Consider the following 27,269-nt stretch of genomic DNA (forward strand, 5'->3'; position numbering starts at 1 on the left):
AGTTATCTCAGTAAAATCCAACATTTGAGTCACTAGAGGATGGAGATATTGGAAAATCTCTGCTGTAAACCCTAATTCACAATAGAAATTAGGGTTTGATAGGTGCCTCGATATGTATGCTCAAATTTGAAGGCCTAGGACTTGAATTCTAGCAATTGAAATTGAGGAATTTCAAGGAGATTCAAAATGCCAGTCCGTCAATATCTAATTTGGGGTTGAATTTGTTTTTCAAGAAACACAATGAACGCCAATTCCCCAAGCAAACCAAGGGAAAATTTGGTTTGAAGGTTTGCTAGTCAGTTTTGATAGCAAGAGGTACTTGGATTAGCGAAGGGGACTAGAGAACCTCAATTGTACTCCATTCACTTGCAATAAAAGCTTAAAAAATACTGCAAGGGGCGGCAGCTTTGGGGCCAATAGGCTATCCATTGTCCAAGGTTGAAGTAGTAAAGTATGCATTTTTAATTTATGTGAATTTTATACTTGCTATAATTAGTCTTCAATCAAGCTACTTACAACCCTATCTAAGGAGGAAAGCTGGTTTCAAGGTTCCATCACCAGGATACCATCAACTCTCTTGAATCGGTGGGCCCAAGGCACCTTGTTGGAAGTCAAAAGCTTTGCTCTAGTACTGAAATTGTAATCAGTTGAGTACTATAGCACGAATCTCTTCAGATAGTGAGATGGGATCAAGTTATGATGATGCCTCTCAGTCTTAAAATTCACATGATGAAGGGAAAATGCAATTGTCTAATCTTGAACAAGGCACACAACATGGACAGCAAGCTGATAATGTTGGTTTAGACCAAAATATTGGTCCTTCTAGGCCTTTAGAAGCTAATGAACTGCAAGAGGGAGAGGAGTTTGATTATGAGTTTAAAGATCAACTGAGGACAATAGTTGAAATGTTTGCACAATTGGCAAATGATCCTTGGTTCCTATGCTTTTTTAACCCCTTAAAGGAGGGCACCAAAGACAAGAAGAGAAAATCGTCTTCAAGAGCTTCAAGACAACAAGATGCACCAAAGGAAGCATGATGTTGCGAATGTGGGTAGTGAGCATAAGCAAATGATGCCAATGGGGCAATTGATGCATATGCAAGGCCAACTTGGTGTTGAGTTAACATGTGCATTACATGTTGAATTAGCCACTTGAACAGCTCCAAAAATGCTTAATTAATGAAAATCCTAAAATGGTGTGCAAGTCAAGAAAGTTTTAAAATGGTGCGCAGTATGAGGTCCTAAAACTTTCTATAAATAGGTAGGTTGCCCTCCATTCAGCCCAATCTCGTTTTTGCAAGTTTTAGGCCCTCTAGCTTCGTTGCCCACAACCCATTTGCAGAGGACATCTCATCCAAGCCTGTACATCAGTCTGGCGTCTATTTCTAGCCTCCACCCTATTGTTCTCTCACCTTCCAGCCACCACCTTGTTGCCACATAGTTGTGTTTGTTGCTTGTCGGCCCCTCTCCATAATTGGCGACTACTTCTAGGCCACTTCCTACTACTGGAGACTATCCAAACATTGCTACCCTACTGTTTTTGCTGTCCCCTGGCTGGGAGAACAACATCAGCATTTGTGTTTGCAATTTTTCTGCTATCACCCAGTTTTTCTCTCCTCAGGTACTTGCGTTTTTAGTCTCTCTCTCTCCTCAAAGCCCATCTACATCAAATCCAACTTCCACAACTGTGTTTGCCAGTATTCAACCCTTAAGGCTGCCTTGCTATGTTTTGGGATCTATTCAAAGTATAACACTCTCTCTAGTTCATTACCTCTCCCTTCGTCCTTGAAACACAAGAGTGTGAGGTTCAATACTCATTCAGTGTGTAGTGTGTCTGCTGCATGAGCACTACATTTTCAATAGACATTCACTTCCATATTCTCTGAGTTACCCTAGCCCTAACTATATTCTATCAGTTTGTGCTTTGTTGTACAATTGTTTTTGTGTTTTTTGTGTTTGGAGCATTTCTTCACATGGTATCAGAGCCAAGTTCTCTTTGATGTACCTAGGACTTTGATGGGAAAGCTCATCCACAGAAGCAGGAACAACCAAAGGGTCAAATGACTTCAAACAATTCCATAGTACTTCAATCTCCACAGCCAAATATGACCAAAAACAATCAGAAATGGGCCTCCCAACTTGCCACTAATAGATCTGGCATGGCTGGAGAGACTTCAAGCTACCATGGAGTATTGGAGTAGGTGCATCCACATCCACATTACAATCATCTTTTCAATTTCATGCATTTAATAGACAAAAGAAACCCACTTTATTTCCCACTACTACACCCATCATAAATCCATTTGGTCTCAATTTTCACAAGCAAACCACATCATTTTCCACTTCCACACCAATCACAAATCCTTTTGGGCTCCCACCCATCCCGCCCTCATATTCCATTACACCTTTCTTTCAGCCTCCGTCAAGTGCACCACATATTCCACCACACACCACCTTGAGGGATTCCGCACACTTAGGCACAGCCTTTAGGACACCTTCCACCTATCTGGGCATTGTACCCATGATGGAGGCTCGGCCTCTCCCACACACACTTTCGGGCTATCCCTTTGGGAATGCATTCCAAACATACCCTTATGTGCCCCAATTGGTATCACAATTTGCCTCCATGGCATTATCTAGTGGACTCACCGGTTTATTTCCTAGCCGACATTTGGAAAGGGCTCACATGTCCTAGTGGCTCCACCTCCACCATTGGCACCTTATGGAAACATTCGTGTTCCAATGCCTTTACATCAACCAGCACTCCTTGGGCACTCACAATCTATTTCTGACTACCCACCTAATCCATTGCTCTCTTATCCACCACCATCAAATCCACCTTATCCACCTCCATATCCTACACCACATACCTACCCCCCACCAGCATCCCATTCATTCTCATTAGTCAAGCATGCATTTTCAAACGAGACTCGTTTTAATGAGTCGAATTTTACCACTTGGTCCAATTTGATGAGGCATGTTTTGAATTCCCAAGGCATGGACATCAACATCTTGGGAAGGTGCTTACTTCTCCTTTCACCGTCCGATAGTGAGAGGGGCAGTCTACAGCTTTCCCTTCCACTCTAAGAGGGGACGGCTTCTTTTCTTAACAGTGACGATGATGATGCTTATAGATTTTGACTTAGACATTGTATTTACTATACACTTTTTAATATTATATCTTCATCTGCATTGTCAGGATGACATGATTGTAAAAGGGTACTTAGACAAGTGAACAATTCCCTTGCAAGGGCATTGTCCAACTCGTACCATTGCATACCATTTTGCATGAGCATGATCACACTTGGATTGCCTCTTGCATAACTCCAATGCATTGGCATTTTGTTTTTGTAAACATACATTTGTGTGCATTTATCCCTTTTCGGTCACCTTGGAGTGGTTGACTCTCGATCCACTATATTCGCAACATTGCACATGGCAATCTCCCTTGCTTGCTTAGCTTCGCTAGCTTGCTTCCGCACATCTTTTTGTCTCTCCACATACCCACCATATTTGCTTCACACACCACTAGCCTATTATCTTCATCATTGACATCCAGTAGTGGTAGGGATAGCATGTTTATTTTGTGAAAGCCTTTGGGCCTGGCTATTATCTTCATCATTAACATCCAGTAGGGGTAGCAATAGCCTGTTTATTTTGTGAAAGCCTTTGGATTTGGCTACTAGTCTTCCATTTGTTACTTAATTGACTATACCCTCTACTTTTTGAAACAAACATTATCCAAATAAAAGAAAAACAAAAAAAAGTTCAATATGGTTTCATCCGCCTTTGCAAGACTTGGTAGATATGGACATGGAGAAGGTAGATATGGACATTTCTCACTCAATCTATGGCCTCTTGCAGGTACCTTCTTGATAGGAAGCTTGGAACGTGCCATGGTTGTGATGATGAAGGATAGAAAGGTGGAGGATAGAGTGAAAAGTAATGGGAGATGATGCCAAGAGGCATATTCCACGGTGGATTCCGTGATTATATTTATTTGCCGAGGCTCGTACACAAGGTGGATTCCTTGTGCGAGAAGTTGACGGGGACACCTGTCCTTTTTGGGCATCAGATTAATTTAAAGTGCACGTGGATGATTCCATAGCGGGTATTTCCATAAAATACATATTAAATTAATAGACGTTTACGAGTTTAGAGTGCGCAATCGAATTAAATTAAGGTCACGATGACAAAGTTCCAACTTATTTAATTATTCTGTAGCTGAAGACTTCTAGGTATTCACTTTTGTCGAGTTTTATTTAATTATTTTCTAACAATTGTGAATGCTTCAGTTGATGTGTAGAATAGGTGACGGTGACGTTGGGTAGCACCGGGCGATGACATGAATCCAAAAGCCTAGAAATTACTATTTTTGATGGACACGTGCCTTATCAATATGACCCACCATGAGAAACCCAAGCTGGATCATCTTGAATGTTCCTCGTGCAACAAGCAATGATAGCACAATTATCAAGTTGAAGTAGTAAGTCCTCTAGCAATCGTTTGAAATGATGATGGTCATCTTGTGGTGTATTATCTTCCATGCATGATTTATTTTGTGCAACACCTTGATGGTGGTCTAGTGCTTTTTTCGAGTTGAGGGCATTTAGTAGCATAGAGGTTGATCTTGGCATTCCATCTACTTGTAGATCACCATTTGCATGCCTGTGTAGTCGCTCCAAGTTCCTAAAGCACAATGACAATGAGGCAATTGTAAAGTTAGGAGGCAACCAACATGCACCCTTTGTCCAATGCCCTAGCCTGTGTGGGGTGACCACTTGGACTTCCTTGGTAAGATAACCATCGCCTCTGTAGTCTTGATAGGCCACTGGGCAATCACCATGCATCTTTTGTCTGATGCCCTGGCTACTTTGGGATGGAACGCCTTAGGCCAAAATACATAAAAACAAAAACACTCAAAACTTTAGGTTGCGCTTTCTTTCTAGCTCAGTTTTTGGGCCTGAGAGGTGGTGTTGAGCTAACATGGGCATTACATGTTGAATTAGCCACTTAAACAACCCCAACAATGCTTAATTAATGAACACTCTAAAATGGTGCGCAGTTCAAGAGAGTTTTAAAATGGTGTGTGCTACGAGGTCTTGAAAATTTCTATAAATAGATAGACTGCTCTCCATTTAGCCCAATCTCATTTTTGCAACTTTCAGGCCCTCTAGCTTCGCTGCCCACACCCCATTCACGAAGGACATCTCATCCAAAATTGTCGTCAGTCTAGCAACCATTTCCAACCTCCACTCAACTGTTCTCCCTTGCTGATCCAGCCACATAGTTGATGCATTTGCTGCTTGGCAACCCCTCTCCACAGTTGGCGACTGCTTTTGGATCACTTTTTGTTGGTAACAAACATTGTTGTCCTATTGTTTTTGCTGTCACCTGACTAGAAGAACCACATTAGCGTTTGCATTTGCAATTTTTCTACTATCACCCAGTTTTTCTCTCTCCTCAAGTACCTGCATTTTTAGTCTTTCTTTCTCCTCACTATCCATCTACATCAGATCTAGCTTTCACAGGTGCGTTTGCTCGTGTTCGACCCTCAAAGACTGCCTTGTTGCGTTTCGGGATCCATTCGGAGGACAACACACTCTACAGCTCATTATCTCTGCCTTGGTCCTTGAGACATAGAAGTTCAAGGTTCAATATTCATTCACTATATAGTGTGTTTGCTACATGAGCACTCTATTTTCAATAGACATTCAGTTCAATATTCTTTGTGTTCATTGTCTCTGAGTCACACTGACCCTATCTATATTCTATCAATTTGTGCTTTGTTGTACAATTGGTTTTGTGTTTTCTGTGTTTAGATCATTTCTTCACACTTGAAAGTGCCAATCCAATGCTTCTTGGACAGCAACGCATGCATACAATGATGGGGCAGCCAGGGTATTTTGGTGGTGGCACTAGTTTCCATCCCATGGTGGATCAAGGACCACATACGGGGATGTATGGCACAACTCCTTATGGTATGCAGCAACCAATGTCTGGTGTGCAAGGCCCAATGTATCCGATTATGGCTCATAATATGCATAACCCCATGTACAGCAATGTTGGCATGATGGGCACAAAGTGGCAAGTTTGGCAATGCATATATGCGGCCCACAATCTTTAGGACTCATGATATTAATGTTGGTCATGCAAGTGCCAGTCATGAGGCAAATGTAGCTATCAATGCATGCAATGTATGGGAAAATGTATCGTGGTATGACTAGTACTATGCGAATTCCCATGCACAATCACATTGCAATCGTCCAAAGTATGAAAATAAGAATGTTTCGTAATGCATTTGGTGCTCGTAGTATGTATATATGAGGGGCTAGTCAACTAGATACAATGTTGCATAATAGTTAAGTTGGTTGCAACAATGTGAAAGTTAAAAGCATTGCAATGCTTAAGAAAAAAGACCTAGAACCTAGTGGAGGTTTTGAGGCAAGTTAAGTTAGAGGTAAAGTTTCCGTATGCTTCTTGGTGAAGCTTCAGCATTGTTTCACCTATAAAAGAATGCAACTGGATGGAGCAGGGTGACCTGATAGATTATCCTCAGTGATACACTTTACCTTGATGTGTTTCAATTAGAGTCAATTTTGGATCGAACTCTTTCAGATTTAGCAAGGCATAGAAGGTCCAAAGTATTGCCTCATGCTCAAGGGAAAGGTTGCATCTCTACTCCTCTAGTGATGGACAACTCAATTATGCAGTGGATCTCGGATGTACTTGGTTTACATCCAAGGTATTGTATGCTGACACTATTTCTGCCATTGGGTTCACTAGTCAGTATACTAGTCACTGTGAGTTGCTATGCAAATGTGTATGGTTTGCACCTAGGCTCCAAAACTATACATTTATACGGTTATTGACTTGTATGACTACTAGTGTCATGGAATGTACATTTTGATGCAATGTAAATTTACAAGGCATGTAAAAAATACATGGATGGTATGCAATGTACATTTGCAAGTCGTGCAAAAAAAAAGTACAATTGCATAAATTACATGTGGTTTGCAACTAAGGTATGTTTTACATTACTAACATGTGGTACATCATTGCTATGAGATGTTTAAGCTCAATTTATCCATTACAATGCCTTAGTGCAGTGTTGGGTTTTGATATGTGGATACATCCCTTATGGTTCTAACAGTGGTTGTGATATGTGTGGATTGTAACTAGTTTAACTAACTGGAATTTCACATGCAGAGGGCATGAGCATGGTTCAACAATATGTGCATATGTTGTTTGACTATGGTGCTAGCATATATTTCTAGTAGTGGCAACACATGCTTTCGCACATTGCAATACAATGAAGGATAATTGCAAGGATTTCAAGGGAATGGTCTATCACGAGGACGTGAAATTTTATTGCTAATGTGAGTTGTACATGTGAGACGCAAGTTAATTACTTCACAATGTGGGACCCAAGACTTCAAAATATCAGTTGGTGCTAAAGACAAAAGTTGTAATAAGTTATGTCTGATAGGTACTAGGTGATACCCAGTGTCAAATTTTGGCCTACGCCAATGTATTGCCACTAATGTTAGTAGTGATATTAGAGACTAGACATTAATTAATTAATTAACACCGATATAAGGACTAATAACTGCTCAGGGATACTTGGAAGACAAATTGGCCTAGCCAATAAAATTATTAGCTAGTGAAATTAATTCTTTTAGCACTAGTGTAATTATTAAATTAATTTTTAAAATTAATATTCTAAAAAATAATTTAATAAGCAAAGATAATATCGAAAAATGAAATTAGAAGGTTACCACTTCGCAAAATTTACCTATGCAAGTGGCAAAAACGTTTTTAGGGGTTGGTGAAAGTTTATTCCATCCATTGTGAGAGAAAAGAAGGCTGTTAGAAAGCAAGAAGATACTATTGATGTGATTTGCAACCACCAAGGATTAGTCATGTAGCAGGTGACAACAGTTTGGAGGCCTCTAGGGGCAAATGGCAACAGCCCAAGGTCCTTCTAGTGCATATGAAAGCATATAAGAGGGGGCAACAATCTTCCTGGTAGTCCTAAAATGTAGATGACAGCTTTCATGGCTATTTCAGCAGGAAAGTAACGGTTTTTCAACCTTTCTTGCAATGAAACTCTTAAATTTCTCTCTCTACAGCATTCTCTCTCATCCTACAACCATCTCTTAAGTTATCTTAGCAAAATCCAGCCATTTGAGTCATCAAAGATGAAGATATTGGAAAATCTCTACTTAAATCCTAATTTACAACAAAAATTAGGATTCGACAACCACCTTGGAATATGTGCTCAAATTTGAAAGCCCAAGACTTGAATTCCAGCAACTGAAATTGAGAAATTTCAAGGAGATTTAAGAGGCCAATTGAAACCACCTTTCCTTTTGGGAAAGGGTGGTAATTCCCTAACTAAGCACTTAATTACAGCAATCAGAAAATAAACATAAATTAAAATGCGCAATTTACCTTAATAATCTTGAACAATAGACACCCAAATGGCCACAAAACTGACGCCCCTTTCGGTATTTCTTTAACTTTAATTGCTAATGGATTGAGTACAAGTTGAGATTCCACAATCTCCTTTGCTGATTCAAAAGCCCCTTGTTGTACATACAATCAACAAGCAATTTGGGCCAACTGCCCCTTGATTTTCACCCAAAAATTGCACAAATGGAACCAGCAATTGGCCAAATGTTGCCCCAATTTACAATGGATGGCCTGGCATCTGAAATCCGTGTCAATTCCACAAATTTCAGGTGCTAATTTCAGTGTACAATGCCTTTTCCTATTAGCATAGGTTCTAAGGTGGTGGGTAAACCCTAATTTTTGCAAAAATTTAGGGTTTATAACAAAGATCATTCTACTATCCACCAAATTTGGCTAAGATCTGCTCAAAATGACTGAGAAATGCTAAGATCTCCTGAGAAAGGGTTGGAGAAGGTGAGAGAAAGCCAAGATGAGAGAGAAATCTGATTTTCTTCTCGAGAAAACCCTAAATTTTACATATTGCATGCTCCAGCCTACATTTAATGCAGTCATCTACTGCCATGCACCTCCAAAATGATGTCACCTAATCAGCAATATTGTTGCCAGGCCCTGGAAGATGACTCCCTACTGTTCTGTGGTTATTAAGACCTCCAGATGTCTATCTTTTGTAGCAAATTATTGTTCTCTGATCAGAAAATGGACCAACGGCTCTCTCTCTCTCCCTCTCCCAAGTTGTAAACTGACTGAATGGCTGAGACCCAGCCCCCAAAACGTTTTGTTAGTTTACATGGGCATTTTTCCCTAAGTGCTAGCCTTCTAAACCCATTTTTCAATATTATCCACGCATTTAATTAATTTTCAAAATTAAATAATCCTAAAAATTAATTTAAGGCCTTCTGACCCTGCCCAAAATTAAATGTGCCCATCCATAATTCAATTGGCTAGGCCATTTGCAACCTCGAGTGGTCCCCAACCTCTCTCGACCCTGAGACTAGTATTAATTAATTAATTAATGCTATCCCTAGTATCACCACCCACACTTATTGGCCAAATAACTGTCCCAGGTCAAAACTAACACCAACTAACCACCAAAGCCCAATTGGCATAACTTATCACAACTTTTGTCTTTGATACCCACTGCATCCTCAAGGTCCTTGGCTTGTTACCATGAAATAATTGCCATATGCATCACATGTGCTTAAACAACCTTGCACATTTGATTAATAACTTAATCAAATGTTATCAACCATCTCAAAATTTCATGTCCCCATGACGCCAACTAGCCAATATCTGATTTGGGGCTGAATTTGTTTTTCAAGGATCACTGTGAAGACTAATTCCCTAAGCAAACCAAGGGGAAAATTGGTTTGAAGGCTTGCTAGTCAACTTTGACAACAAGAGGCACTTGGATTAGCAAAGGGGATCAGAGAATCTCCATTGTACTCCATCCATTTGCAATAAAAGCTAAAGAAATATCCCAAGGGGCACCAGTTTTGGAGCCAACATGCTGTCCATTGTCTAAGATTAAAGTGGTAAAGTGTGCATTTTCAATTTATGTGAATTTTATGCATGTTGTAATTAGTCTTAAATCAAGTTATTTACCAACCTATCTGAGGAGGAAGGCTAGTTTCAGTAGGATTGTACTACATAGATGGTCCACTTGTGTCGTATGGATTAATAGAACACAGAAAATCTATATTTCCGCAAAGGGACAAATGACTGAAAATCTATGTTTTCACTCTGGGGAGTCTCCTCTCGAATGGGTAACTCCATGCACTCACTTCAGCTCTAATACCATGTGAGAGTGCACAAAGGAAGAGAACCATGAACACACACACACACACAAAGAACAAGAGATAAAATAAAGAAAGCTGCACTAATTGAAGAAGAATGTTGAATACAAAGGAATGGACTAATCAATCCCTGCATGCAACCCAAGGTATCAATGAGGGCACTGGATCAATGGTGACAGAGATAGAGACGGAGAGTATGCAACCTATTGTCCATGATGGAGACGGAGAAGACTACAACAACCAACAGAGCACCTGCCAAAGGGGAAAAGAAGATGATTTGCCAACTAGTGGGGGGCAGCTATGTATGGCCAAAGACCCCCAAAACTGGCCAACTAGCATCAAAGGGTGCCAAATAATCAAGCCGACTGCAATTAATTAATTGCATTAAATACAGTCGACAGCAGCAAATAATGCTGAAAATGCTAACATAGTAGCAGTAATGCTCATGTGGCAATATGGAACATTGGCAATGTGGCAAGGGCAGCAAAATGACTGGAAACTAACTGACAAATACTCCTAAACAGACTAAAAGAAGAAATGTGGACTCTAGAATGAGCTGCCTCCTCTGTCAAAGCACATGACAGACACGTCAGAGCTCCTAATGTCCCCATTTGACTCAGACTAAGGCTCACAAGCAGGAGATGATAGTGCATGAAAAACACAACTCCTAACAGTTGAATCAATAGGAGACTGATTTGCATTCCAAGGTTACTGCAAGAGGCTCAGAGATTGAGACTACAAGGCCTCAAGGGAGCATATATTATGATCAAGACCATGAGAGAGGGAGTTCTACCAAATTGGTAAACAAATAGAGGCACCTCTCACACTTGGATCAATCGATTCTCTAGATGGAATATTCTTTTGGCAGTCTTGGTGACTAGCAAAGACAGGACATTTACTTTTATGGTTGAGGATGGCCATCTCCAATGAGGGAACCTTTACCAGACAGCATTCATTGGATACTCCAGACAAAGGAACAACATAGTGGCTCACTTCGAGAGGAAGTAGCACATTGACCTAGACCCGACCACCTGTCTAGTAGATGGATGGAGATATTGGGATTACCAAAAAAGACTTCCACAAAGACATGGTTTAGCATTACAGCCCACCGGATTAGTTGGTGATGTACTTGGTTACTCTTCACAAAGTTCCTTGTACTTTGTAATTTACCTCAAGCTTTTTGCCGAGGTGCTATTAAAAGAAATGTCTTCTATGGGGAAAAAAAAGTACCTACGTATGGATTTTTGGCTAAAACCCAAAACTCCTCCCCCCGTTTCAAAAATTAGGTGAAATTCTGTTTTTTGCCATTTCTTTTCCCGCATATAATATCCCTAGGATCCAACCTACACATGAGACATAATACAAGCCACATCCACAACAAAGAAAATAAAGGAAATGGACATCAAACTCACCGACCAATCATAGAGCCGAATGGACTCACCCTTGAGCCTGGAAGCTAGCAACATGTCAAATCATGACTATGTCCCAAGGGGATTGGCATCTCATACCAACAACCCACACCATCCAAAGTGCAAACGTGTGTTAGCCTATAGAAAATGATGTGCACAATAGGGCCTTAAGTCCCACAAATAAGCCTCGGCTTCCCTAACCCTAAAATGCCCCTAAAGCATTCATATTAGGTTACTTTGATAACCGCAGTGAACAATGCTATTACCACCCATCTAGATGTCCAACGATGTAACAGGTCTTGTAGTGTGAATGTTCGCTAGGGTTAGAATGGTTCAAAAATCCTATAAAAAGAGTCGAAGGCTCACTATGCCATGTTGTATGTGATTGGACTTTCTACCATGTGCACTCACATCCATACCGGATAGCATGGTTTGATAGTACAAGATGTTAACTTTTGTGATGGGATTCTTGAGGCCATTAATTCTCGGCTCATGGGTGAGCCCATTCAGTTCTATGGCAGCAAGCAAGTCCGGCGTCTATTCCTTCAAGTTTCTTTCTATGCTTGTATAGCTTGTACTCTGTCACATGTGTAGATTGAAGATATATGGAAGCATTTCAAATGGAGATATAATAGACTTGGATGAGTTGATTTTGTAAATGGGACATCTTGCTTGTGGTTGTAGCCTCATGCAGTTGGAGATCATTTACATTTTCTATTAGAAAGGATACAAGATTTTGAGAGAGATTATTGGCATGCAAGAGTATTTAGAATGTAACTCCTTAGCTCATGTAGACATCATATTCTTGTTGAAAACACTTTAAGGGACTTACAGATACTATATTTGGGATTGCTTCTTGGCTTGCAAGTATGGAGGAAAGCTCTTAGACTGGTATTTCAAGGCAGCCATGAAGGGATATTTGAGACCTAAGAAGTAACTGCTTGGCCCACCAACAACATTCTGTCTTGTAGCTACTTACAATCAAGCCGTCATTGTCGTATTACAAAACAACATAACAATACAATGCTCACTCAATAAAATATCTCAAAGATGGAGTAGACTGCAGAATATTGGCATATATTGAAGTGCGATGCTCACATCAATCAGAGGGTGAAAGAACTTTTTTCTACTATGTGCATATGTGTATCTTTTTGAGAAGAAAGGAAGGGAGAGGGAATATCATTTTTCACCAAACTAGGGCCAAAATTTCGGGAGAGCCTTTGAGATCAAATTTGTAGCAACCATTATTTGAACCTAGAGATCACAAAGCCCGGCATTCAGTTGAAGAATCCTTCAGCAACCACATTCATGACTCTTGAGGTCCAAAGAAATTTCAAATAACCTTCCTTGGAAAAGATTCTCTTCAAAGTTTCCATTAATCTCAATCAAAGAGCCCCAAGGTCAGTTGAAGAGAGAAAGACCTGGTCTCCTCTTCAACAACCACAACTGGTCTAGCACATGACACTTTGGACCAAAAGACACATCTTCCTTGGGGAAGGTTCTCTTCAAATTTAGCAAGGAAACTTGGAGAGTAGTACTGAACAATGCATCTACCATCAGACCATTCAAAAATACAGGCTGTGGATCCTAGGTAAGAGCACACTATGATACGAGCAAATCCTAAGACTGTTCTAGAGGACTGGAGAACAAAAACAGACATGCATAGACTTGGATGGTTAGTTTTCTACTGATGGCATCTTACATGTCATGCATATAGAGATCTTTCACCTTTCTGGGGTTAAACACTACTACCTATTGCAGTCACCAAATCTATGAGCACGGCAGACAACACAATGCCAAAGAGGGGCCCAAAGTCCTTCACTAGGGAGCAATTCTCTGCCACTAGCCACTAAAAAGGAGGATAGCCAAGAACAAATGATGTTATAATGCAGATCAGACTACTCCATGCTTAAGCTGATGTACCACAGAACATGTGTGACATCCTGTATGAGCAGTTGATCAGCTACTTGGTTGCATCAGTTTTTTGTGTTTATTTGGCTACAGCCTATCTTTGGAGGTTGATGTACTTTTTACCTTAGTAGACTCTCCTATTTCATAGAAATTTCTTTTCATTTAAGGATTTTAAGAATAAAAATCAGCAGCTCCTTTCCAATATCAAACCTAACTTCACATGCTCACCCCCTTCAGAAATATGAAGCAAACATACCTGAATACCACTCGGAATACAATAACTAATTTTTATAACATCTGTGTCCGCATAACCTTCCAAACCATACTTAGCTGCCTTTCTACCATATGTGATGTACTCAACTTGCATCTCTCCAGGCGGTTGAGTCCCAACAATGGTTCCATACACTGTCAGACACTCAGGACACGTAGGTCGACCTTCAAACCATCTTTCAATGCATTCTCTGTGATAGAAATGTTTGCATCTCATAAGTTGAGCTGCTGGTTTCTCTGACAAACTGTTTAGACATATTGAACAATGCTCTGTTGCAGATGGACTCTCATAGTCCACAATGTCCGCAGGGTTGTAATGTAGTGGCTCTTCCCTCTGATTATTTTTTTGTTGTGAGTCTAGATGCTGCCATGTGTTATAACATATGCCATCAGGCTGGTTGTGCAGACTTGATGAAGATGGCCCACTCTGACCTGAGTCAAAGGATCCTGCTCTGATTTGTTCTCCATTGTTAACTTGATTATCCACTGTTGTTTCATTTGCATTTGGCAAGCCAGTGGTCTGCATGGATATTTGCATGCACAGATTTCTCCGGATGCCTCGAGAAAACTGGGTTCTGGCATTGTGCTGGATCGCATCCACTTCGAATTTTATTTCATATTTTTGACCATTTATAGAGGACAACAGACCAGCAGGAACTTTTTCTTTTGTCCTACTACTGCTGAAATTTGAATCTGTCCATGCTTTTTCAATCTGAGCAGCCAGCTCTGCTTCATACGAATGCCAGCATTGTCTCTCCTCTTCCCACCAAAACCAATGTGCAGTATCTCCATTTCCCACTGTCCGTCTGTGGACTGGTCGAGTTCGAAAGGTAGACAAATTTCTCTGCATAAGGTATCCAAAGGAATAATGTTTAAAAATAATGTATTCTAAAAATCAAAGATGCTTGATACATTTTACCTGCTTTCCCAGATACAAAGCTACATCACTGGTGCTCTTGAATTACCTTTTAACTTCTCAAAGAATAGAAGAACTCTTACTTTGGTATGCAGTATTATCAGTACCAAAGCATCCATAAACTTTTATTAGTTCTAAGCATACTACATTGAGACATAGTCTAGCTTATGATGGTACTAACAACTCATTGACTTGTATACATTATTTGCATCGGTTGGTGCTGCCAAAGTATGCAGTATTATCAGTACCAAAGCATCCATAAACTTTTATTAGTTCTAAGCGTACTACATTGAGACATAGTCTAGCTTATGATGGTACTAACAACTCATTGACTTGTATACATTATTTGCATCGGTTGGTGCTGCTCATCCAAGTCCACTGTTGAATGGTTGCTCCAGCCTCCAGTGGTAACAGAGCTCCCAAACTATCACTACAATTCCTCAGCCACCTCAACACAATGTGGGTGGCTGTAAGATTCATTGCTAGATGTCCTGTGAAGAAGTATCACCTACACTGCTCTTAACATCATGCTATGTCTGTCCAAATCGAAGCTGTTGCCTGTTGAGTAAGGAGTCAATGTTTGTAATTTGCAGTCCCTAGGACAGGAGTTTTTCTGATTCTATTTTCATTTATTTATTTGATGATTTTCTGAGGCAACCCTTGTCAATTGTGAGTGTACGTAACGGAAGAGAAACATGAACACAGAGAGAAACACACACACACAGCAGAAGATGAAGAAAGAATACTGCACTAACTGAAGAAAAATGCTGATACAAAGGGGAGATTTAGACTCTGCTTCCTAAAGGCCTTGTTGAGCCCACACATTCTCCTTGGGCTTGCCAAGCATTCTATGAGAATAAACATTCTGAACAAAAAAAGAGGCCGCAAAAGAATGGTAATTAATTACAAGCCTCTGAATGCTTATTTCTACTCGACCTCTACAACATGTCATGGTTGTTCAGAACAATCAAAAAACCCTAATTTCACAGGTGTAGTCTAGAAAACCCTAATTTTACAAGTGTAGTCCAAAAAACCCTAACTTTGCAGGCACAATCCAGAAGTGCCATGTCATCACCTGCACAGTCCAAAATTGCTCCAGATCTATTCTAGTCTACCACATCAACAGCCATGCAACTCAAAATTGATCTGCTTTCTCTCGAGTTGCCACATCAGCACATTTTCGTATCTGTGCGGCTGCTATAGGTATACTTTATTATTTTAATCAAAATTTCAAGGCCAAGGCAAAGGGCTTTTATAAGAATAGGTCAATTTTTGCTTCAGCAAGTGCTTCAGTGCATGAGTTAAAGAAATTTGCAGATATTTGGGTAAAAAACTAAACAACCATGGTCACCCTATTCCTCTAAAGGATATCTTGATTAAGAAATTGAAAAAGGCTAATATTTTCAGTAAGTTTGATCTAAAATCAAGGTTCTGGCAATTACCACTCAAAGAGGAAGACAAATACAAAACACGGTTTTGTGTCCCACAAGGCCATTATCAATGGACAGTCCTACCTTTTGGCATTAAAACAGCTCCTACATATTCCCAAAGTTGGATTGATTCGGTTCTCTCCAAGTTTCCTTTTTGTTTGGTCTACATCGACGACATTTTGGTGTTTTTAGAAACAATTAAAGACCATATTGATCATCTCTTTCAATTTGCAAAAGCTGTGGAGGATGCAGGGATGGTTCTCCCACCCACCAAATCCATGTTCACTTCCTCAGTTGAATTTTTAGGGTTGGGCATTCAACATGGCACTATTAAACTACAAGATCATGTCCTAACCAAAGTCTTAGATTTTCCAGACCCATTAACCTCAGTCAAACAACTGCAACAATTACTTGGTTGTCTTAATTGGCTAAATTTTGCAACTCCTAATTTAGTCTTACTCAAAGGATCTTTATCCTTGCTCAGAAAAGGATAGTTTAATTGGAAAGCTCTTCATACCCATGACGTCCAAAATCTTATCCATCACCTTCCACCTTTGCATCTACCTACAGGGCTTCCTCTAATCCTCTACACTAATGCTTCAGATTCTGGTTGGGGAGCTATTCTTTGTGAAAAAGATACCACTATCTCACCGTCCGCTTTATACATTTGTCAATACGCATCAAGCATCTTCAATTCAACCCAACAATACTACCCATCATATCAAAGAGAAATCTTGGCCATGATAAAAGCAATCAAAGACTTTAGAATATTTCTTGAATTTGTCTCCTTTACCATCCAGACAGATCTTCAACATGTGCCAAGTTACCTAACCAAAAATGCTCCCAATGAGATCGGGAATAAAAGGTTTTTACGGCGGTCCCTCTTTTTTTATGCACTTAATATCACTTTTCGACATATTCCTGGCATGCAAAATACTGTAGCAGATCTTTTATCACGCAAACCACCATAATCAAGCAACAAACTTTTGTAAATATATTCTATGCGCACTAACCTACTTTTTGCGCATGTACCCAGCTAGCTCGCACTAAAAGATGCGCACTAACTCTCCACTATTGATCAATCATTCTTGCCACTAACTCAAACCTATATAAACTCCCCTCGTATACCATTGGAGAACAAGCATTTGGAAGAAATTGTATACTCTCATAGCCTTGTATCTCAGCACTCCAAAGCTTTGTATTCACTCAACTCTCTAATATACTTGTGTTCTCTTCACACTGCACTACACTGTCTTTGAACTCTTTATCCTATGCTCGTCTGTCGTAAGTTCTCCGTGTCAAATTTCAGCTTTCGCACTTCTATCGTACACTCTATGTCCTTGGTATCAGAGCCTTTGAAACATTTCCAGTAAGAGAGAAGTAAGGTTGTCAATGACAGTGTGAGGTTTTGCTCGTGTTAAGGCTGTTAGGCTATGTGTAGCCGTTGTTAGCCATTTGAGCATAATTCCTCTTTCTCCAATAAATCCTTCATGGCTTTCTCTAAGACTAGCTCCAATGTTTTCAGCTCTGCATTCAAGACTGTTGGAACGGTATAAGTCGCTGGGCAATTTGACCATCATCATCGATGAAGCACACCCAAGCTCTAAGTGGATTCTTCCAAAAATAGATGCAACCCAGATCTATGGAGAAAATCAACTCTTTAAGTTTAAAGCTTCAACATTGTATATTGAAGATCAAGGCATACTTATTGTAGGAGACACTCTAGCTGAGAATCAACATATTAATTTCTTATCTTTAGTCTTATCGAAAATCCAAAAACACCAAACAAAGAAAGATTATCCTTATCTGCACTTAGGATATATTGCTATAGGAATCATTCCACTCTTTAGGAGAGGTTTAAATGTCTCATGCATGGCTGCAATACTAGATACTAGGCATGTAGAATTGATGGATATGATTGTAGATGCTACAGTATCTCCTCTGTCTAATGGACCTATCTTCTTTGAGTTAAGACCTAATTATGGTATAGCTATGGATGATCCCTATCTCCCTGAACTACTCATGTTACATATCCGCACCATGGGTTTGCAAATGAAGGCTTCATCAGCTCATCTGGCTATTCAGTATCGTATGGTATTTAGATGTATGTCTTTAGCTATTCCTCGCGTAGTTGAAGGCATGAATTCTTCTTAAGGATAGAGAGCAAACCAAAGTCTAATGAGAGCACTCAAAGGTTTTTGCCTGACTGTGTGAATTGGTCAGAAATTGAGCTACCTCATGAAGGGCAACTAGACATTTCCTCACTGAAGAAAAAAGAATTGTTGCCTCCCAAGGTCATTAATGTACAAAATATCAAGGATACAACACTTCATCTTCCTCAAAGGCTTGTTAAAGAAGAAGAAGTTTCACTTAAGCATCTTGTACCTTCAATGCCACACCCACAGTTGAAAATTTCTCCTTCATAGAGAGTAAATGTATTAAAGCCCCATATTCAGCCTTGTGCACATCCTTCTGTTATCCATGGAATATATCAACACTGTAAAAAAATTGATTGAACAAGCCACTTCATCCTCTATTGTAAATGTCCTTTAGGAATTTGAATATGAAAATAATAAGTATAAGGCTACTCCTTATCTCAGACCACAAGATTCTGCTTCACGGACAACAGAACTCCAAGTAGCAAATTGGACGTACTTAGTCTTATTACGGTTAACAAAGAAAGTAGATAACCTGAGTATAGTCTGTGATAATATTCTTGTGCTTTGCCAAAAAATGCTCAAAACACAAATATCTCAAGTGCCTGTACAAACAAGTAGTGCAGCTCCTGTGATCCAATCTACATCTTTTTCTTCAACTCTTATTGACTGGTCCAATTCTTCTTCCAAAAGTTTACAAAAAGGATGGAGTTCCTATTTCTCCTCCCCATCTCCTAGTTCTCTAAATATGCATATAGAAGTCTCTTCAAAAAAGGAGGACAAAGAAAAGAAAATTTTCACATAAGGGTTTTATGATCTCAATGAGTTACCTTGTAATGAAAAAGACTCTAATGATCCAGATGGCAACTTCAAGGACTTACAACAGATCTACTACCCTTCACTGGTTTCAGTCATGAAAGGTGAATCTAGTACTTTAAGTACTAGCAATGAGCCAAGCTTATTCCAGCCTACACTACAACCTGATGAATCTGCCTTGGAATTGTCTGAATATTTGGAATTAATAATTCCTGAATGGTCAAAAAAAGATTATCAAATTGCTTTTGATCATATAGATGAATATGTTTTTGACAAGACCAAAAGACAAACTAAAGCAAATAAGGTTCTTGATCAAATGCCATTGTGCATTGATTCCCAAGATACAAGAAAGGAAGATAGAGCTAGATATGTGGAAAATCAGGTTAACTCCAAAGCCATTGGAGAAAGTCTTGACCACATTCCACCAATTGGTCCCTCTAACAGCTTACCTGCTTGGTATTACCAAGATTAAGCTGCTTTCCAACGCGCTGCATCCTATCCATTATCTTCTTCGAATGACGATGGTGAGAGCGTAGTTGATGATGACTTTGTGCCTATTAATCCACATCGACTTCTATCTGATTCATGTACTATTCTTCATGAAACACTTAATGCACATAGTCCTTCCTCTGACAAAATGGATCTTAATCCTATACCCAAACATCAATCTGGTATTGTAAATGCTACTTGGACTTCAAGAGCTTCTTAGTCATACACTAGCTTCTATAAGAAGATTGGAGTACCAGAAAAAGTTGGTTCATTCTCTATACGGTCTATAGATAGCAAGTCCCCAAAAGAGATAAAATTACTCATTTACATGATATATGCATATGTATGCCAAAAAATGCTTGACAAACCTCAAACCAATTGCATTAATATTCTCAATGCAATGATAATAATAAATGAGTAAGTTTCTCTCTCTTTCCTATCTTTCTCTCTCCAAATCTAGTCTTTCTCTCTCCTTGTCACTCTCTTTCTCTCTCTTCCTATAGTATTTCTCTCTCTTCTGTAGTCTTCTCTCTCCTCTTTCTCTCTCTCTAATTCACTCTCTGACAAGTGGTATCAAAGCATTGGCCTTTGATCCTTTTTTTTCCCTTCTATTTTTCAGTCCTATTTTCTTCCATCAACATCAATTTCAGACATGTGTTGTACAAGAATTTAACCATAACTAAGAATAGTGTATTGGTTTTTTTATTTAGGATGACTATAACTCTGCCATACTCAAAGAGGAGGCCCGCCTCAAGGAGCTTGCATTGCCAGAGGCAAATTATGAGGCAAAAAGAAAACAATTCATAAACAAAGAGCAAGATAAATTGAGGGACAAAGGATACAAGTACCTTGGAATAGCTAATCCTGCACATGGAGAGGATTTCTTTTCTGTTTTGTTTGCATTGAATTGGGATGACACGAGTTTGTTGGAGGATTGAAGCAATGGTGGATTTCAATTCATCCTCAGGTAAGTTGACCATTGTACAACATCCTGACCCAATTCAATTATTTTTTGAGCTTCTGTTAGGTGAATTAGTGGGCAATAAACTAGATGATGTACTTGAAGCCAGAGAAGCTTTCTTCAAGTGGAAATTGTGTGATCCTAGACAATACAAAGAGTATCTAATATATGCTTTGGTATGTTCTTTCCCTGAACCAATCTCTTTCTTCTGTAAACAAAGAATGAAACAGGAAAATAGAGATTTTTCAAACTGTTGGCCAAATCATACAAACAATTGAACAAACAATCAAAGAGGTCTGTCCACATCAGAAAATGACAGCTTTAAATCAGAAATTTTCTCAGTCAGTATGCAAGACAACTGCAAAATATGAAGAGGATTTTGGCCATACGCAATGTGCCTGTCAACCATACAATAATGGTTACTATCACACAAGATCATCCCACTATCATTGGGGAAGAAGTCACAGTTTCTTCAACAGGCAAGACACACATGACTATACTTCAAGGTACAACAAACACAATAGACACAGGAACCATGATTCTCGTGGATCTCGCAGACACTCCAGAAAATATTCTTCTCACTCTCATACTGAATCTCAAAAAACAAAAAAGAATAAAGGGCAAAAGCTCAAATGTTATCTGTGGAAGTTCCTCTCATCTTGCTAATACGTGTCCCACGAGAAGAAACAAAACAACAAAGAGTCTGCAAAGGTCAACATGCATTATCTTAGTGATCCTTCTTCAGGTACTAATACAGAAGAAAGGTCATGGTACAATCTCATGAAGATAGTGCTTCTTCTCTGCTTGTCCTGTGCTGAATGCTTGGCTCATCACTGCTGCTATCAGATAGAAAACAGCCTGTGTGCAAGGAAACTGATGGATGGGCTGCCAACAGGAAAGCTGACGAACAGGGCTGCGCAGGGTGACTGATGGGAGGGCACCAGAAATAATGGAGCAAGCACATGGTCATGATTTCAAGACTCGTCACAGCCAGGGAGGCAGGGCAAGCGCACCGTCTCTCTCTCTCTCTCTCTCTTGACGGTCTGATGTGACATGCTGGTCTGACATGACGTGATGCTGATCTGACGTGACGTGACGCTGGTCTGACATGGTCGCGCTATACTGACTGCAAGCTGAGCTCTGGACATGGTCATGCTGGACATTCTGGACAGATCCTCTCGATGGTCGCACAAGATGTGGTGACAGCCGCCTCCTCTATCCCACCACAGCCACCTCCTTGGATCACAGCAGCTGCCCTGCTTGCCACACCTCAACCTGCTTTGCCTGCACACTCTCCTCGTTTCCCAGCCATGGACACTTCCTCAGCCTCCTCATCCACCCTTGCAGACTTCATAAGATCCCTCGCACAGGCAACCTCCGTCTCCCCTTCCCCCTCACAACCCCAACAGGCAGAACAGTGGCAATACCCTGCACCATCAGACCAGGAAGCACCCGCACCACAGACACATGGAGCTAGCATTTCACCTGAGATTGCAGCCGGTCCTCCACCATCCCCAAGGGGTCCAGTGCAGTCCCCCCCGCACACACTCAGCCAATGCCATCCCCCCGATCTGCTTCACTCCAGACACAAAGCTGGCACTCAGGAAGAGAGTGACAGCCCTAGAAGCATCATCCTCGGCCTGCAGAATGGTTGGAGATTGTCCGCCGATCCATAGTCTTAAGGACTCCATCCAATCAACTCTTACCGGCACCCCAGCCAGGATCACGCAAGTAGTGCCCCTTGGAAAGGGATGCTTCAAACTCCAGTTCAGCTCACCCATGCAAATGGAGGCAGCACTCGCAACCAGCCCACTTGATGTCAAGACCTTAGTGGCATACCTCAACAGGTGGATCGAGGGTCGGGACTATTTATTGCTTGGAGATGGCACTGCCATCACCATCTCTTTTCCTAGCCTTGATGAGTAATTTACACCATACCTTTCCGAGATTGGCAATGCATTTGGCCACGTCATTCAGAGGGATAGGACCTTTGCTGACATAGTCTCAGAAGGTCCACACAGATACCCATCGGTCCGAGTTATAGTACCCACAAAGTCTTTGCACTACCTTCCCTAGACTATTAGGATTCCCTCCATTCACGGGGGCTTTCTTATCTAACCAGTCTTTTATACAAGCCTCCTTGGTCAGTGCTTTGCTTGCAGGATGATTGGACATCTTGTAGCAGAATGCCCCACAACACGCTGACGCCAAACCTCCTTCAAGGATGAGGGAGGTGGTAGACCCGAGATGCGATGCTGCGTAGGAGTGAGGTAGAGTGCCAGAGACGGCACAAGGCTAGACATAGGAGGAGACATAGTCAGCGAAGAGAACACGCTGACGAGAGTCAAGGGCACGAGGGCCTAGAGCCAAAGAGACAGACAGGGGGATGGTGGAGAGTGATTAGGGACCTCAGCCGTCAGACCATGCGGAGCCACGCAGCCCCCCACTGCTCCCATAGACACTCCTCTAGATACCCAAGAGCCAGAGGTCCCACAGCCACTAATAGTGGCAGCACTATATATTGATGTGATACAGCCCACAGAGGCAGCAACACCGGTAGCTTCTCAGGAGCTACAACAGGCTACAAATACGCCAATCCCCCAAACCATCACCTCGTCAGGTTGAGCTCCCAGAGCTTAGCCCATCTCAAGTACCTAACACTCAACAGGCAAGGGAGGCCGTGATGGCCCAGGACAATGAGAAGAAGGTAGAGGACTCAGATGCCTACTCTAAGCACTTCCCCCCATTACACCCCACAATAGAGATAGCGGAGAGGACACATGATAGAGTATATACTAGGAGGCAGCAAAGGCAGGCATGGGATGTAGAGCCACGCCGGTCCAAGAGGTTGAGACACACTCCATGAGGATACTCTCATGGAATGTATGAGGCTTCAAAGGTCGTCACTTCAAGCAGGGCCGGAGTCTCATGCAACACAATTTGCACACAGCTCTAGCAGGAGGATCGATTGATTTTCTTATGTTACAAGAGCACCATCTTTCGGCAGACAGGATATCCCGATGTTGTAGGAAGCTACTGCCAGGTCAGAGTCACACTTACTGGGCAGCAACTATAGATGTTACGGAGATACAAGCTGGAGTATGCATATGTGTTGGGGAGCAGTGGACCCAATCAGTACAGGGCTGGGGTATTCTGATTCCAAGGAGAGCCATGTGGGTCTCGATGAGAGTGGAGGAGGCACTCATTGGTTTGTTGGCCATTTACGCCCCGAATGGCCAGCGAGACAGCAGACAGTTTTGGACTACCCTTAGTCAATCTCTACCACAGGTTGATCATTGGATAGTAGGAGGTAACTTTAACATGGTGAAGGCTCTTGAGGACAAGAGCTCACTTCAATTCTCCAAGAGAGACAAGGCGGTAGGAGCCAAGAACTTCTCTAGGATTGATCGATTTTATGTGGATGATTGAGCCTGTGACAAAGGCGGCCTTACAGGCATCATACCTAGCACAACCCTCTCAAACCACTCGTCAATTCACATACTTCTTTTTGAGAGAGTAGGGGAACCCCATTCTAGTGTCAAGATTCCAAAGCAGATGATCTTAGAGAAATAGTCGCACAGACATGGAGATCTAGACCCTTCTCAGCTGGACAGCAATCTAGTGACTTGGATGAGAGCTTACAAGAGATTAGTTCCTTCTTCAGGGGAGGAGGCCACAAGGAGGAGACAGAGCCTTCTAGAGAAGGAAAGAGCTGTGAGGGCATCATTGGTTGCTTTAAAGAGGGAGAGGGAGAGACGGCCAAGATGCAGATGGATAGCTGAGAGGATGCATACGGCCAGGGCAAACATTGACTCCATGAAGGAAGCTAGATCAGAGTACATATTTCATGCGAGAGCCTCTTTTTGGACTCAGTCTGGCGACAAGGTTAATAGGGAGTTTTTCCGCACAACAGGGCCTAAACACTCTAGACAAGGTGTTCGGAGGCACAAAAGAGCTAATGGATCCATTGCACAGGGCCCTCTAGAGGCAAGACAGGTGGCCACACAATACTACACATCCTACTAGGATCCACCACTAGACCCCCTAGATATGAGAGAGATAGATAGACAGACAGACAGTTTGGTAGAGTACACAGAGGGTGGTTACAGACAAGATGAGAAGACATCTGATGGCCCATTTTACAAAAGAGGAGTTGAAGGAGGCACTTCGAGCACTACCCTCAGGCAAGTATCCAGGGGAAGACGGACCAAATAAGTCCTTTGTGAGCTATTGGGATCTTATCAAAATAGGCCTTCACTCAGCCTTTCAAGAGATTATGGCATCAAGGAGACTATGCCAGAGAGACTTTCTGAGGGGCTGATTCATCTTATCCCCAAAGGAAGTGGAGATAGATCGAATATCACACAATGGAGACCGATCACCTTGCTTGGAACTGCCTATAAGATCCTCACTAAGGCGATTAGTCTCAGGCTAGCACCATTGATGTTAGATATTATACACCCCACTCAAACGGGGTTCGTCCAAGAGTGCAGCATATTGGACAACATTTTCACCTTCTAGGAGACCACAGCGTTGGCTAGATCCACGAGGCAAGACCTTGTTGTGCTACTTCTTGACTTTGAGATGGCATATGATCCGGTGGATTGGGAGTTCTTGGAGGGCACAATGCTAAGGATGGGCTTTCTAGAGCAATGGGTCAAGGGAGTAGCGGCTCTCTATTCTTCAGCACATAGCCAGGTCATGACTAAAGGGGCAAGAGAAGATAGATTCAGCATTCATAGATCAATTAGACAGGGATGTCCACTAGCTCCTTTCTTGTTTTTATTTGTAGCAGAGGCCATGAGTTCCTTCTTGCGAGACAGATCTACAAGTATCAGAGGCATCAGGCTACCCATCCTCGAATTTAAGGAGCTTCTTGATGTGGAGTTTGCTGATGATACAGCAGTTTACTTGGAGGGGAATGAGGGCAACTTTAGAGCCTTCGAAAAAGCCATGGAGACATTTTGCAGAGCATCAAGAGCACTAATTAATTGGCACAAATCCTATGGATTTTGGGCAAGCAACACTAGATAGCCAGAGTGGCGACCACATGAGGATTTCACATGGGTTCCTTGCAGGACCGCTGTGAGATATCTCGGATGCCATGTGGGGATTGACATTACCTTAGAGCAGCAGCTAGCACCCCTCCTTTTGAGCATTAGATAGAAGCTTTTATATTGGAGCTCGGTGAGACTCTCATTGGCAAGAAGAGTAGTGGTTGCCAACCAAGTTCTTCTGGCAACCATGTGGTACATCACTTCTTGTTGGGCATTCACTAGGTCGTGCATCAGCCAAGTGAAATGCCTCATCAAGAACTTCATTTGGTCAGGAGAAGATGGGAGTCTAACCAGAGCGAAGGTGGCTTGGGATGTCATCATACAACCTAGATCCAGAGGAGGATTGGGGATCATAGACCCAAATAGCTTGAGCAAAGCCTTATTGGTCAAGCTCATTGTTAGAGGTCTGCTTCTAGGTGAGGAGCCCTAGAAGAAACTTCTGATGGCAAGGCTAGAGAACTTGACATGTACACATGGAGGACCATGGCAGCCCAGCATTCACTGGATATTTCAAGAGATTAGCACCAGAGATTTAGGGAGGAGCTTCGAGGTTAGATTTGCAGCTGCCATTATTAGATCATGGAGATCCATATCTCCAGGGCTCCACGAGCTCCCCCCGACTACTATTGAAGAAAAGAGGAGACAGTCTTTTCTCTTTGATCATTATTTGAGATCACGGTCAAGACACACCATTAGGCAGCATGCACACTTATCATGGGGGAGATTCTCTTTGTAGGTCGCTACATCAATGGGGGAGTGGTTTGCATTTCAGGAGTTACCACACAATACTCAAAGGCAGAGACTTCATGGTCTTAGGGGAGCCAGGGCTATGATTGAGGCCGTGATGGACGAGGTTCCACCAAATTGGCAAACTGACATAGCTTCCTCTCAGACTTGGATTGGTCCCTTCTCTAGAGGGGATATCCTTCTAGCAGTCATCTAGCAGAGACAGGACATTCACTTTCACAGTTGGGGAGGATGGCCGCCTCCAATGAGAGGATCTTGACCTTACAACCCTCAGGTGGCTGCTCTAGGCAAAGAATTAGAGTAGTGGCACACTTTGAAAGGAAATGGCACATAGACCCAGACCCAACCACTTGTCTTATAGATAGATGGAGATATTGGACATACCAGAGGAGGCCTCTACAGAGACTTCAAAGGGATCTGGGAGAGTGGGTTTGGAGGGATCCCTTCCCTGATAGGCCATGCGACATTTCCTTTTTTGGCTACACCAATAGATTGGAACGGAGGATACAGATGAGCAAGATTAGAGCACAGCCTGCAGCCACCCCTCATTGGCATAGAGAGGGAATCTCAGAAGAGTTTTTATATGACTTTTGGAGGCAGCTACATGACAGCTTCAGGCCCAAGAAGATATCCCTCTTTCTATGGCTTCTAGCCCATAGGAGTTTAGCAATTGGCACTTGGCTTGGATATGGCAAGGAACCAGTGAGGACACTCATGGGAGCATTTCTTTTCTCATCATTGGACAACATCTGAGCTGGATCCCTACCCCAGACTACTCACAAACACAGTGGACTCAGGGACATTATCACAAATGGGAGTTGGTTTCCAGTATTATAGCTT

The 27,269-nt window shown here is 41.7% G+C and overlaps 1 protein-coding gene across 4 annotated transcripts in view; it reads right to left on the reverse strand.

Moving 5' to 3' along the window:
* Positions 1-27,269, reverse strand: part of LOC148009711 (uncharacterized) — an 89,670-nt gene that overhangs the window by 41,415 nt on the left and 20,986 nt on the right. For all 4 annotated transcript variants that reach the window (XR_015689789.1, XM_087673460.1, XM_087673458.1 and 1 more), the window contains exon 2: positions 13,844-14,701. Coding sequence is in view for 3 of the 4 variants with exons in the window: in XM_087673460.1 (XP_087529586.1) it covers positions 13,844-14,701 (858 nt within the window). In the remaining variant the exon portion in view is untranslated. The remainder of the gene's footprint in view (positions 1-13,843; positions 14,702-27,269) is intronic.

This window comes from Lygodium microphyllum, chromosome 30 (genome assembly GCF_053477565.2).
Source record: "Lygodium microphyllum isolate KBCC chromosome 30, Lygodium_microphyllum_v1.1.10, whole genome shotgun sequence".
Classification (NCBI taxonomy): Eukaryota; Viridiplantae; Streptophyta; class Polypodiopsida; order Schizaeales; family Lygodiaceae; genus Lygodium; species Lygodium microphyllum.